This window comes from Arvicola amphibius, chromosome 1, assembly GCF_903992535.2.
Source record: "Arvicola amphibius chromosome 1, mArvAmp1.2, whole genome shotgun sequence".
Lineage (NCBI taxonomy): Eukaryota > Metazoa > Chordata > Mammalia > Rodentia > Cricetidae > Arvicola > Arvicola amphibius.
Window position 1 is genome coordinate 14,943,573 of NC_052047.1, and position 15,251 is coordinate 14,958,823.

Genomic DNA, 15,251 nt, shown 5'->3' on the forward strand with positions numbered 1-15,251 from the left:
TACCTTAAACAGATTCCATTTTACATAACTGAGACCACACTGTATCTTGTTTTACAAGCCCATCATTAGATTATAAATATTTCCTCATGCCACCAATGGAAATCTTCCTAAAATGTTTGAATGATATATTCAATAATACAGAAGCGATACAGAGACACACCCTGTAGCCATTCCCTGATTTCTGTCTTCAACATGGCTGTAGTTTTGCTTTGCTACCTAAGGCTGGTTGGCAGAAAAATAGCCCTGGGTCAATGTATACAAGTAAGGTAAGGTTACTTCTTTAAATTAGCTCTCTAAAAACATCTGCTTTCAGCAACAGCTGAAGGTCTCGTGGCCTCTCTTCCTTGGTTATACTAGGTAAAATGTAAATCGCTTGAGGGTAAGAGTTGCCTACTTTTTGCATATGTTTTATGAAGTTGGCCGGGTGGAAAATCTGAGTGTATGAAATGATTTTTAAGTGACACATGGATGCTCGTTTTAACACTTTCAGAACATATTAAGAAAATGCAAGTATGCACAATCTTTGGTTTCACAAATACTAGAAAAAATAGCAAAAGAAATCAAAGTCAATTAGAAAAGTGTTGGCAATAGGTAATACTTTAAATTGACCTAAATTATTAAAACGGTCATGCATAATTAGCTCTAGAGCACTGCCATAGCCCTCAGCCAAACTGCACTTGACTTTCTCTCTTTCTCTCTTTCTTTCTTTCTTTCTTTCTTTCTTCCTTCCTTCCTTCCTTCCTTTCTTTCTCTCTCTCTTTCTCTCTTCCTTTCTATCTTTCTTTTTTCTTTTTTTTGAGAGGAGGGAAAGGACAGGTTTATTTAACTCACCTATACATTTGTCTTTCTTATATATTAGCCTTAATGTCTACTATGTAAAATTAATATTTCCATCTCTGAAAATATTTTGACAAGCTTTTTCTAGCACTCAGCTATAATATAGAAGAAAAAATGAATGCATTTTGAAAACTTGTGTGTGTTCCCACGGTATTATTTCCCTGCAATGAAATATGTCACAGTGAAACCACACATTGTCAGGGATGTTTCCAAGAAGATGCTCAGATTGTCATGGCCTTTATCTTTTGTCTTTGAATTGGTCAGTTGAAGAGCATAAGAGTTTGTCTTCCGTAGTCCAGGAGATCTTTCAGGCCGTGGCTCTCTACATGCTTCTAAGAGCGCTCCATGACCGAGTATCCTCAGGAAGCAGCAGAATTCACAGACACTGCACATCCAGATAGAACTTTTGAACATGTGTTCTGTGGAGCTCTTGATGGTGAATCAGAATCTCACCAACAGTACAGACACCGAGCTCTGTCCCAGAACTGGTCAGGTGACTCTCCAACCTACTGAACTCTGAGCTGCTCAGAGGAAGAAGGGATGGAGTTCTGGCAACTTCTAATTTTCCATCATAAAACTCCAGAAACCTTAAGAAATCTCTGCAAAACTGTCTTCAAAAATGATAATAGTGTTGCTCACTAACTCTGGTATCAAGTGTATACACAGCTGGCAAACAGCTTCCACTTGGTATTGGCTTACGTGGTTTTCCAGCTCCCTGACTACATTAGGCATCGTAGTAAACAAAACAGAAATTGCCAACTATTGAGGTGTTTTCATTTTCCTGAACCGAAATGCAGGAAGTGTTAAATTATGAAAAAGCAATATCTAACTAATTGAAAATTTGGTTTCAGCACATTTAATGAGAATTAACATATAAGCAAGAGGTCCTGAGGTCATGGTCTCACAGTCAGCGTACTCTTAGGACTGGGTGACAGTTTGTTCTCCAGACTTTCTGGCTCACAGGCATTGGCGTTAGTTTCTTTCAAGCTCCAGTGACCATGGTTCCAGTTGCTGCTTCATTGCCTGGAGTCCCCACTGTGCTGGACGCCCATGCAAATGTTCCAGATTAGAGACTGTTCCATTTGGATGCTTTCAAAGCACCTTCAAGTTACCTTGTCAATCAGGAAGGGAGTAAACACCAACCCTATATCTGAAGCAAACAAACAAAGCCTTCGATCCAGTTTCAAAAGCAGATCAAATTTCAGAACCTGGTAGGCTTTGTGCTTCTCAGAACCTGATATCAACCCCCAGAGGCCTAAAGGTGTGCGTGTGCATTCCTGCCTGCCCTTAGTAAAATAAGGGCGTGACATCATGCGTTTATGCAGGAAGTACATTATTCCTCAGAGATGCTTTTTCCAGGCATGTTGGCTGGGTCCCTTCGCTGAGACAAAAGAACCAGCCACCCACATTTATTTCTAAGTACAGATTATACACAAAGAGACAGTGTTCCTGAGGCTGCCTCCTATCTGACTCAGAAAGCCAGAGGGTATTGTGACAGACAGTGAGTCCAGAGTCTCCTGTCTCTGATGGAGGAGTGAACACTGAGCCCTAGCCAGCCAGGTCTATAAGGAGATGCATTACTCTCAGGAAGGCCCCTTCTTGGTTTGACCAGGATACAGAAGGCCTCTCTAAAGGTTTTCATAGGGTCAAGAGTTTAAAATGAACCAGAGACAAAGGTTTTGAAGCATCTGCTTGAATCATTTTCCTTAAAACATGGACATTTTCCTATGTAGGGATTGTTTTAAAATTTTCACAGTATTACTGTCTGTGAAATTATGATTATAATCTAGTGAAGATAAAAGATTATTACTTAAAAAAGCGGAATGATCATATGGACTGTATGGTAGATAGCACAGAATGTCCCCAGATAGGCGGGAAGAGGGTACTTTTTAAATGTTCTTAGTAGCCAATATTTCCCCAAAGCATAAGCTGTCAGTCCTCAGTCAGTGGATCAATGGCAGTCCCCCTGCTGCCACCAGCACGGTTTATCTGCTATGCCACCCATCCGTCACTTCAGCGGGTTCAAAAAAACAAGATGTTTCCAAGATACAAGGGACTTTTCCACTCTGAAGTCAAATTTCAAACACTCCGCCCCTCTGCTTATTGCCTGCATAGGATTCCTTGAGTCTCTGACGTCTTACCAATTGTGTTGTGTCACAATGCATGGTGTCATCTGTGTCCCCCCCCCAGCCCCCAGAGTAGATATTTTATTCCCTAAACAAATGATATTTGAGAATGTGCCTTGAGCCAGAAGCTGTTGCTAGAAGAAGAGCTAGGGTGTTTAGATAAAGCAGGACCCTTCTAGAAGGAGCTTGCTGTCTGACACTGCAGCTCTCAACTTGCCCAGAAAATTGCCCAGAGGCCAAGCCCTTGCTGGGAGTTCCTGGGTCTTTACTGGGGATGGGGTAGGTATTGGAGGAGAGAGCTGCTTGTTGGTTCCCAGCCACCCGGCTAGCTTAGACGTTTATTCATTAATGGTAATCACAGCATAGAGAGGGAAATAAATCCCACATCAGGTAGGTATCTTCATGTCCAAGTTCCCAGCTGGTTCAGCCGCTGTGCTCTTTAGGCAAAACAAACTGAGAGAACCTTCCCTGACTGAGACCCAGGACAGACTTTATACTGAGATCTGACTAAGGGGAGAGCTAAGGACAGTTTAGATAATTAGGGCCAAGCAGTATCTGGTGCAGGAAGCCTCCGAATCCAGTGGCCAGAGTTAGAGGAAGCAAATCATTCCACCAGCTGCAGTACAGGACACATGAAAGACATTTATAGTACACGGATGTCCTGTCTGTGCACGGCATACAATCCTGATGCCTGCAGAGGCCAGGAGAAGACATCAGATTCTCTGGGAATGGAGTTATAAGCCATGATTAAGTGCTGGGAATCAAACCTGGGTCCTCTGGAAGAGCAGGCAGTGCTCTTAAGCTCTGAGCCACCTCTCCAGACCTGGAAGTCTCTCTTACAAGGACACTAAGAAGGAAAGCAGAAGAGGGACCACACAGGACCAGGTGCCATATAAGGAGTGGAAGGTTTTCTCAAAGAGCTGTAGATAGACATTTAGAGATGCTAAGGGAAGTAGATGGTCTGGTTAGATGTGTTCTATGCTCAGTGGACATCGTGTGAGTGACAGGCAGACAGCCACTTAAAGACGTTAAGTGAAGCAGGTGATATGGTCAGACATGTTCGACGCTCAGTAGACATCGTGTGAGTGACAGCTGGGTGTTACTCAGAACAGCAGGACAGTTGGTTAGTGTATTTATTTGAAAACAAGAAGACTCAGCAGTCAGAGTCCTGAAAGCAAAGCCAGTTACAGTGGCGGTAATGCTCAGTGGCCATGGCCGTAAGGCTGTGTGGGGAGAAAGCCCCCACTGGGGCTCCTGTCTGCTTACACCAGCAGCCCCTGATCACGTCAGTGGCCTGAGAGCTACCTTCTAGCAGGACTCTCACAGGCCTGTGAGGCTGGAGGGCTTCCGGGTGGCAAGTGGAAGACTTCATTAATAGAATAGTTGGATCGCTTCCCCCACCAAAATGAGCAGGGCGTCCGAGTGTGAAGCCACCTTTGGTCTGCATTCCTAGTAGGCACAAAGTCTCTCACCTTCCACACACAAAGGACATTGTTTCACAACACACGTGTGCCTCTCCAAACAATATCCAGTGATGTGTGGCACAGCCATGTTTACTTTTCAAGTGACTTTTTTTTTCAAACTTTTCCATGAAGCCTTGCTTTAGAAAAAGCTGAAATATAAGTGTGCACCAGGGTGAGTGGGAAGCATCCTTTGGGACCGTTCTCTGGACTCTTCTCCCAGCTCATCATCTCCACTCCCAAGCCCCAACAGCCCTGCACAGTTGAAGGCCACTGATCCCTGGCCTGGGCAACTACAACAGCCTCCCCCTGAGGCCTGTTCTCTTTGAGCTACCAAATGTTTCTGTCTTATGTAAGCCCCTGTGTCTTGCTAAAACCCTCCAAAGGTTTCTTGCTGTGCTCAGAACAAGATGTCCACCCTTCAGTCTAGCCTCAGAGGCTCACAGGAACTCTACAGCTTCTTCGAATCCCTTCTTTACCCACCTTTCAGAAGTGCCAAGTTTAGCCCTGCCCTCAGGACACGTGTGTGTCTGCCTGGAATCTCTCACTCACTCTTCCTCTGGTTGTGTGCTCCCATTCTCGAGGCCTCAGTTTACCATGCCAGCCTTCCTGAGCCGCCTCTCTCACATCTTCTTCCCAAGCTCCATACCACAGAATCATGTGTTCCTCTCAGAAATCTTACCCTCCTTCACATGGACTTCTTGGTGTTTTGTTTTGTTTTCTTTCCTTGCCCCTGTTAGAAAGTCAATTCTCATCAAAGCCCCAGTGCTTTGTTTGAGGTTGAGCCTTGCTTCTCCTCCAGTACCTGTTGTTCCTTAGTTCCTCACCAGAGTCCCCTGGATAGAAATGAGTACAGGAGCGGCCACCTCGCAGACCTTACTCAAGACGTGACTCTGACTTCACAAGTCCCATCCCCAGATGCTGTTTTCATAACGAGGGTAGCATGATGATGCTTAATGTACATACATGTGTAGAGTCATTAGACATAATCAGTGTAGCTCTAGTCGGAATGACTACATCTCTAAACTGTCAATCTCCCTGTAGAAAACCTCCCCCTCTTTTAAGAAGCTAATACTATCTGAGTTCTCAGTGTTGATGTAAAGGAGTGGATCCAAAAGCGGGATCCTGTTGGCAGAGACCGCTTGTTCATTTCCCGGCTGTGCAGACCCAAAATAATCACACAGACACTATATTAGTTGCAAAACTGCTTCGTCTATTAGCTCAGCCTTCTTATTAGCTAACTCTTACATTTTGAACTAACTTATTTCTATTTATCTATGTGTCACCACAGGCTCGTGGTTTACCAGTAAGGTTGTCCAGTGTCTGTCTCCTTTGGCAGCTACATGGCATCTCTCTGACTTTGCCTTCTTTCTCCCAGCATTCAGTTTAGTTTTTCTGCCTAGCTCTATTCAACCCTGTTACAGACCCAAAGCAGCTTCTTTATTAAGCAATGGTAATAAAACGTATTCACAGCCTACAGAGGAGAATCCCACATCAGGATCCCTCAGCTGCACCAGAGTCACTGAGTACCTGTTAGGAATGCAGATTCTCATGGCCCACCCCAGACCTTCTCCCTTAGGAGCTTGGCAGGCACAGCTCAGCAGTCTTATCTCTGCCAGCTCTGTAGGCCATGCTGCTGTCCATTCAAAGATGAGAAACTTGGATTTAGCATGTGGATTGCTGGGTTTCGTGGCATTCATACATTGATCAGTCTGCCATGCTTCCTTGTCTGTGGAGCTTTCAAAACATGAGCTTCTTCACCACCAAGTGCTTCTCACTCTGTCCCCTCCCAAAACAGCACCGACAAGGAACAGAGTCTATTGATCAAAAGCATCAAGTCTTCCCTTTGGATTGGCATCAGAGCATGAGTGTTGGCTCTCATGTATAAAGAGCATCAGCACTGTGACCCAGCCCTGCTGCTGGGTGTCTCAGACCAGAGGAGAAGATGGCGAGGCGGAGCCTGCCTTTGCTCTGGCCTCTGCCCACTGACAGCCCAAGCTGCCACAGGTGTTTAGCTGCTTGTGTCGGCAGAAGATGAGATCTGTTGCCCAGCCTGTCATTGCAGCGGCCAGCTGGACAGCAGGTTAACGTTTTCATCTTAAACTTTAGAATCTAAACATGAAAGGAAGTGAGCGGGTGCCCCCTCTCTTTGATGGATAGAAAACCCTCCAGCAGGCAACATTTTCCAATACTGATGTTTACTCTTCTGAAAGGAATCTTTTGTTAATGGTCAGGCCCAGACGGATAGTGGTGGCACACACCTTTAATCCTAGCACTTGGGAGGTAGAGGCAGGTGGATCTCAGTGAGTTTGAGGCCAGCCTGACTTACAAAATGAGTTTCAGAACAGCCAAAAATGTGACACAGAGAAACCTTGTCTCTAAAATCCAGAGAGAGAGAGAGAGAGAGAGAGAGAGAGAGAGACAGAGAGACAGAGAGACAGAGAGACAGAGACAGAGAGACAGAGAGACAGAGAGACAGAGAGGGTCAGACCCAGGCCTAAAAGCCTAAAACTGAGGAGGCAGCAACAGAGGTTCCTGAGTTCTAGGTCAACCTGGGCTACAGAATAAGTGGTTCATCTTTCTATCCTGTCCACACCTTGTACAGCTTAGTAACATGGTTCCAAGTAGCAAGAGGCCTCTCATACAGTGGAGTTTGCGTAGTTAAAACATCTGGAGCCTTTCTTTCATCTACCACCCAGTTCCCCACCTCCCCACCCCTAACCAGCTCCTATTACTCTAGCATGGAGTTTGTTGAGCAGCCAGGAATTCTTCCTCTTTGAAGAGGACAGAGGCTTGATGCACATACCCCAGCACAGGACTCTGCCGTCCAGAGAGGCAAAATTTGCTTCTGTCAAGATGGCCCTCTTCTCCCCAGCTCTGTCCCCCTCAGCACCCCTGCCCCAGCTTTTAGGCTTGGAACTCAATCCCTTCATTTGCAATGGAAATGTGACTAACCTACTTTGCTAAGCTGAGGAAGGTCTGTCTGCCAGGTGGTGAGGCTTTCTCTCTTCAACAGCAAGCAGCCAGAAAAAGAGGCCCAAGGCAAGGAGACCTGACCCCCAAGGTTTCTTCTCTGGAGGGCCTTGCTAAAGTTTGCGATTTCAATTCCAGGATTACAGTGGATAGTAGGGAAGGATAAAGTGGGTTCCGAGAATTTTCCGAGTGCTTGCGGACATCAGTGCTTTAGGGTGACGTCAGCATTAGCTGGCTTAATAAGGACTTATTTTCTGTTATTCTCGTATTTCCTGATTGTGCCTTTCCAGAGGCAGGCAACCATTTATACTATGAAATCTGAATGTCAGTTATGAAAAATTATGAATACATTAAACACTAAATGCACAGCTTGGAAAGTGTGCAGCATCACAACCCACAAAATAATAATCCCGGCAGCAGTCAATTCATTATGCCTTATGTTTAATTCCTAGTTGCTTTTTAGGTTTGTGTGTGTGTGTGTGTGTGTGTGTGTGTGTGTGTGTGTGTGTGTACTCAGGTTCCCGTGAGGACCAGAGGCTTCAGGGCCCCTGAAATTGCAGTTACAGACAGCTGTGAGTCACCTTCTATGGGTGCTTTAAACCAAACTTGGGTCCTCTGGTAGAGCCCTTAACCTCTGAGCCATCTCTCCTTCCCCTAATTTCTAATTGTTTTATAAAGCATATGGAATATTTTAAATTAAGGATTTTGAATTGACTATATAAAACTGTTAAATAATCCCACTGCTAAAATTTAACGTTATGAACAGAGTCAATGGAGAAAAGAAAACTAAATGTGCAAAAAAAGGGGTGGGGGCTGTTTTTCTTCTGCCCTGTGTACTGAAGAGACTCAGGTAAAACAGTCCTGCTCTAAAACCTGGGAGGATCCACAAAGAATGCCACTCTCAGGCTGCAGCTCAGCGACCACTGGAACCATCAACACTTTTCAACACGCCTCTCAGAGAGTGCCAGCGACGTAGGGGGCACAGCCAAGCATGGCCATGGACATTACTAGGTACATGGTAGACTCTGAAGGTTATGCTGTGTTACAGCATGTGACAATCTCTGTACTTTGTTCATTGGGCACAAGTTATAAGGATCGACAATGGAAAAGGGCTCACTGGCTTCCAGGAAAAGCATAGAAGAGCCATGTAATGCTGCTGTGAACAATCAGAAAAGCAAAGGGGGATTATTATTATTATTATTATTATTATTATTATTATTATTATACTGCAACTCAGATTTGAGATCCATGTGTCTCTGGATAGGAAGCTAAACTCCCTCCCAGACGTCATCCTGCCTCTTGCCTGTGATTATTACAGTTTACAAAATCAAATAAGTGCTTCCTCTAGACAGCTGAGGTACGATAAGAAAGAGGAACTCGTTTCTCGCTAGGGTCATTATCGATGGCACACGTCAGAGTGTAGGTGGCTCCCATCTGTTGAGCAGCTACAGTTCTGGCCACAAGGTACAAAGTACACCTTAGTATTTCAGTTCCTTCACATATATGCCTTAGCATCTTACAGTTCACCCACGTAGGCTTTTAACTCACTAAAGCCAAGCAGGGCCTTAGAGGAACAGGTGCCCTGAGCATCCCTCCTCCCCTTGCCAATTCCTTTCTGGCTTGCTGTTTTCCAAAACCCATGCTAGAGAACTCTGAGCATGCATCAGCACTTCCCAGTATCCCTACCCTGCAATGTCAGTGTTGGATTTTGCCAGTTCCTGGGTAGAAGCTGATGGTCCCATGAATCCCTTCAGTTAGAAGTTCAGTCTGTATAGAAGTTTGGCATTTCTCAGTCTAGTAAAAACACCTTCCCCTTCATATAGTATGTGAAGATGTTCTTAAAAACTCATGTTATGTACTATGATTTAATATTTTATGTTCCAAAAATCTCACAAATTTTTCCCAGAAAGGCAAGATTTGATGACTCATTCAAATGTGTTTTAATCTTATTTCTGTTTCTTTGCTGTCTCTGTGTCTTCTAGACATCCCAAGTTCATGAGAAAGGACCAGATGGGTAGCCCTTTTCTGCGCTACTGTTTGAGGGCTTTGTTTGAGGGCTTGTGCTAGCCAACTGGTCTGTGTTGAGAAGGGACATACGTATTTGGGAGCTGAGGGAGAAAGAGGCACAATTTGTTTTTATTTATTTATTCGGTAAGAATGGGTCCACTTAAGTGGGTTCTTAAAATTCTGCTAAAATTACCACTACCAAGGCACAGTGTATATTTAATCTGTATTCTTTTTAATGACAAGACAAACAAACAACCCCAGTAAGACTTCTCATCTAGCTATAAATCCTATACTGAAGTTAGTTTAGACTCATTGTAGACTCTAGATCATTCCATACACATGGGACATTCAATTTTCTTCTCATTGGATACCAGCCTTGTTCTTGAACCTCTTCTGATGTGGGATGTCCTTCTGTATATGTGTTGCTTTTATTGGATAATGAATAAAGCTGTTTTGGCCAATGGCTTAGCAGAGTAAAGCCAGTCAGGAAATCCAAACAGAGATATAGAGAGAGAGTAGGTGGAGTCAGAGAGACTCCATGTAGCTGCCGAAGGAGACAGACCCTGGACCCTTAACAGTAAGCCACAGCCTCGTGCCAATCCACAGATGAATCGAAATGACTTAATTTAAGATGTTAAGAATTAGTTAATGAGAAGCCTGAGCTAATTGGCCAAACAGTGTTGTAATCAATACAGTTTCTGTGTGATTATTCGGGTCTGGGTGGCCAGGAAATGAACGAGCAGTCTCCATTTCTTGCTTCCTCAGCGTTATGATCTCTCAAGCTTCCTTGCTGCCTCCTTGCCTTACGCTTATGTCTTCAGCTCCCTACCTGCTGGCTTCAGTGCTGGTCTGTCTTCCTAGAGCTTCACTAGCTTCCCATTTCCCAGAGGAGGAACTTGTTTCTTAGAGTGCTCACTCTTACAAATTCCCGGTTCATGCTTGGCTCTGAGCAGCTCTCACGGACTGCAGAAATGCTGATATGTTCTTATTAGTGTTTGCCTGACCTGGTAGGCTCTTCCAGTTTAGGTATTGCCCACCTCGGTTCACCACAGGGACCATCTTGTGCTCATCTTCTATGTATGACTGAGGCTTCTCGACTGCTCACTCAGTGATGCTGACAGAGTGAATGAAGGGTCATTAAGTTCAGCCTTTCTGTTAGCCTGCTTAATTTGAGTTAGTAGACACAGAGAACCAATGGATGTAACTCTTTATCTCTTTATGCCCCTCTTTTCAACTCATCATCCCCATGCATCACAGGTTCACCTTTCTTCCCAGTGTCGTGCACACCTGTTCCTTCATTGGACCCATATCTAATCATCTTCTAAAATCCCCTTTCTGGTAAGATGCATACAGTTTAAAAAAAAAAAAAAAAACCTTGTAGAATACATTCACCATTGCTATGGTTTTTCACATAACTTCTAGATTTAGGATTCCTGATTTTACCTTTTACTACTAGCTTTGCAAAATTAATTTAAATGCTTTAGTTTCCTGAGTTAAAGTCTTCTTCTATGCTCCAAAATCCTTCAACTCAATAAAAAAAGATCCCGCTTGTGGTGAGGTAAATGTAGAAAACTCTGTGGTCTCTTGTCACCCCGTGTTGCACAGTGGAGTGTGGGTTGGCAGGGTTCCTCTGCCAAGAGCAAATTATAACTATTTCAGAGTGTGTGGATTGTATGGTTTCCGTCGCAGACATTCCGCTGCAGTTAGAGCTCAGAAGCAGCCACAGACAGTAAGCAAATGCGTTAGTGCGACTAGATGCCATTGTAAATTCACTTACTAAAGCAAGCATCCCAGGGCCAGGGGTTGTCAGCACCCCAAGTCATTTGGAGATGTGTTTTGGTGTGAGAGGATTTGGTCAGAGTCTGTTCAGCAACTGAACGTTTCTACTGCCTAGTCCCGAATGACGCTCCAAAGACTTGTGCCGTGCTACAAATTAGGGTTTGGCCAGAAGCAGAAGCTAAGGAGGTGAGATTATAAAACTTCATGCAATTCCATAATGGTGCTCTGAGCTCAGCACATTGGGACTTGCATCCCTAGTGAACCTGCCGCTTCTCTGTGCTGCTCTGGCATAGAGAATGAGAGCCCATAAAGAGCTCTTGGGAGGGCAATGTTAAGGTAATATCTCACAGTCATGACCCCCAGGGACAAAATCAGTGTAGCCAGAGAAATGTAGAGCAGAAATATTCATTAATATTAAAATTTTAAGCTGTTTTGGAAATGGAATGGTGGCCTGGAGGCCTTCACTGGGATTTCCTTCTGTGGCCATTGTGTAGACTGTATGGACCCCTGGAAATGTCACATTGGGAATTGCAAGTGAGGAAAAGTCAGTACAAAAAGCATGGTTATATGACTCCAACATGTAGAAACAATGTGCGTAAAGCCTGTTGTTCAGTGTTCGGTGAGTGTTTGTTGAACATCAGCTTACGATGCACAAGTATTTATCCTAACCATCAGGAAAATTCAGTAAGCAATACCGAGCTGACTGCTCTCACTGAGCCTGTGCGCTTATGTGAATGGCAACGGTATTTGAGGATCAAGGAAATATGGACAATGAGATATTTTAAATTAAATGATATAGAGTAGTTTTTGATAAATAGATTTACTTTAAACAAGCATTATCTCCTTTATCTTTAGGAAGAGAAGATTCTGATATTTTACTGAACCAAAGTTTATTTTATTATGGGTGCCTACTCTGCACCAATACTACCAGGGTGTCCTGGCTGGTTTTGTGTCAGCTTGACACACGCTAGAGTAATCAGAGCAGAAGGAGCCTCAGTTGAAGAAATGCTTCTATAAGATTCAGCTGTAAGGCATTTCTTAATTAGTGATCAACGGAGAGGGCCAGCCTATTGTGGGTGGGACCATCCCTGGGCTGCTGGTGATCCTGGGTTCTATAAGAAAACAGGCTGCGTGAGCTATAGGAAGTAAGCAGCATCCTCCGTGGCCTCTGCATTAGCACCTGCCTCCAGGACCCTGCCCTGCTTGAGTTCCTGTCCTGACTTCCTTAGAGAAGAACAGCAATGTGGAAGTATAAGCCAAATAACTCCTTTTCTCCTCAACTTTCTTTTTGGTCATGGTGTTTTGTCAAAGCAATAGAAACCCTGACTGAGACACAGGGATACAGAAAATCTGAGCAAAACTTCTAGCCATCCCCTCCCTCAAGGATCTTCATTCTGTCAAAAAGACAGCACACAATCGAAAAGTCAAATTTATAGCAGGACATTATGGCTCAAGCCCTTAATCCCAGCACTCTAGAAGCAGAAGCAGGTGGCTTCTGGTCTACAACCCGAATTACAGACCTTGTCTCAAAAAAAAAAAAAAAAAACAAAGAAAGAGGAGAAAGGAAGGGAAAGAGAACAGGAGTAAAGCAGCAAATCAAATTTATAGAGCATTAGAGGATACCTCAGAGGATGTGAAGGAAGAATGTGAGATATGAAATGTTGGGAGAGGCAAAGATTTAGAATGGGTGGTCAAAAAAGCTTCCTTACATAGGTGGCTTTTAAAAAATGGGTGGAGGATTTTGCTTTTATTTTATGTGTATGTGTGTTTTCGTGCATGTATGTCTCTGCACCAGGTGCATGAATTGTCTGTGGAAGCTGCAGAAGAGGGTATTGGGTCCTCTGGATCTGGTGTAATGAACAGTTGTTAGCCAACATGTCAGTGCCGAGAAAGAACCGAGGTCCTCTGGAGCGCAGGCAGTGCTCTTAACCACTGAGCCATCTCTCCAGTCCCCATAGGTGACGTTTGATTAAATGTTTGAAGAAGATAAATGATTGAGCTAGCAGTGTGAGGGGAGCAGAGGGCATTCTAGTTGAGCAATCAGCAAGTTCAAAGCCTTAAGACCCAGAGTATTCAAGAGACATCCAGAAAGTGTGGGGAAGAGCGATCAGGAAGGAGATAGATGGACTGACAGAAGACTAAACCAAACCTAGTCGCTCAAGTCGCCATGACAATGGGATGTTGAATCCTATTCTGAGAAGACATTGAGGAATTTTGAGCAAAGGAGAAAGATGGCCAAGTTATTGGCCAATTATTTTAACGGTTCATATTAAAATAACTTCTGTTGTCAAGAATGCACAAGAGACATTGGAAGCCTTGTAGGAGGCCATTTCTGTAATCTAGGTGAGGTGGTAAGCCTCTCCAGATGTGAAGACTGCCCTCTGGAAGGGCGGAGACATGGCAGGAACCAGAGTCCCCACCGTATCTACCTGTCATCTGAGTGAGCTTCCTCTAGAGCAGCGAACATTAGTTAAGCCATTGGCTGACCATTGTTGTAACGTCAAAGAGGACCGTAATGTCACATGCATTAGGTGCTTAGTGTTGGGGCCTATCTGCTGTGAAACAAACAAGCTCTCCAGCCACACACACACACACACACACACACACACACACATCTTTCGCTGCCCTCTGGCACCCCCACCACATACATTTTATTTATGAGTGAGCATATTAAAATGTCTTCATGGTCTAAGAGTGCTTCTCATTCCCTTGGCGTACCTTAAATTAAAATGGCAGAATGATATCGATTCTTCAGAAGCTTTTTTTGTCATCTCGCATTTTTATGAAACTAAAGTACTATTATTGTGTTTCACAATCTAGGGCTTAAGGTTGATTGTAACTGCATTTATTTATTAATTTATTTATTTATTTAGGGAACAACTTAACTCTTTACTGGAGGCCTATAATGTTTTCTATGAAAACCAGAAAAATCTGCATATTTTGTATGGACAGGTAAGCCCACTAAAGAAATGCAACAGCTTGATTCATAGGAAACAGATTCTCTAAGCATGTAGCTGAATCAGGGTGAGCTGGAGTCTAGAACCTAGGGACACATGGTCTAAAGAAGCAGGTAATTCTCTAATTTATTCTGATTTTTCATGTTTAGACTAATTCACAAAATAGTAGTTCTGGCATGCCTGCAGGTTTCTAAGCATTTTTGGTGCAGGAAAGCATAAAAAAAAAAAGAGCACACTTGCTTCCTGTTTTAAAATGGAGTATGTCTCAATAATGGATAATGTTATGAACAGTAAGTCCACTATTTTCGAAGCACCACGTGTGTGTGGAGAAGGGTGCACTGTGACACCATTTGCCATGAGAAAATACGATGGTATGCTTTTATCCACCAGTGTGGTGTTATTATAACAAGTCATGCTGGATCTATAAAGTCGAGTTTGATTTGTTCATTAAAATGAACAAGTTCAGTTCCAGCCAATGTATGCTATCTCATAATGTCAAGTTTTAAATGTTATTATTAAAATGTTGGAGAAATAGTTCTGCAATTTAAATTGCCTAAAAGTTGGCTTTTCATAATAACCAATGACTTTATAACTTTCTAGTTTCTATACTTTCAAAGATTCTATAACAATAATATATTGCTTAATAAAAAGATAATTAAATATAAAAGAGAAGATAGGTTTGAAAATAAATTGTATGAGAATTGCTTTGTTTTTCCTATTTCTTTAGGTATTTGCAAAATAAATTATATCCATTTGCTAATTTTTCTTCACTTACACATTTACTCCTTTTGTTATATATACTATTTCCATTTGAAGGAGTACTTCAGAAATTATTATTTTTTCACAAATACATTCTTAATTTTGTGTGTGTGTGTGTGTGTGTGTGTGTGTACTACATGCACATGAGTATGCAAGTGTGTAAGCATATGTACCATGTTCACACATGAGGAGGCCAGAGCATGATGTCTCTGACTCCCCTCTTGGTTGCTGATTTTAAAGGTGTTTGCCACCACCTTCCCCTAGTAAGCAGTCTTTCTTTTGTTCTACATAATTTTATGACTTAAATTATTCCTGCTAATTCAAACAACTAAGGCTTTTAGTAACTATTCTGA

General features: G+C 43.1%; 1 protein-coding gene across 2 annotated transcripts in view; it reads left to right on the forward strand.

Annotated features, from left to right (window-relative positions):
- The window catches only part of Rassf6 (Ras association domain family member 6), a 39,389-nt gene that overhangs the window by 10,012 nt on the left and 14,126 nt on the right, over nt 1-15,251 (forward strand). For both annotated transcript variants that reach the window (XM_038320246.1, XM_038320254.1), the window contains exon 3: nt 14,056-14,134. In XM_038320246.1, coding sequence (XP_038176174.1) covers nt 14,056-14,134 — 79 coding nt within the window. The remainder of the gene's footprint in view (nt 1-14,055; nt 14,135-15,251) is intronic.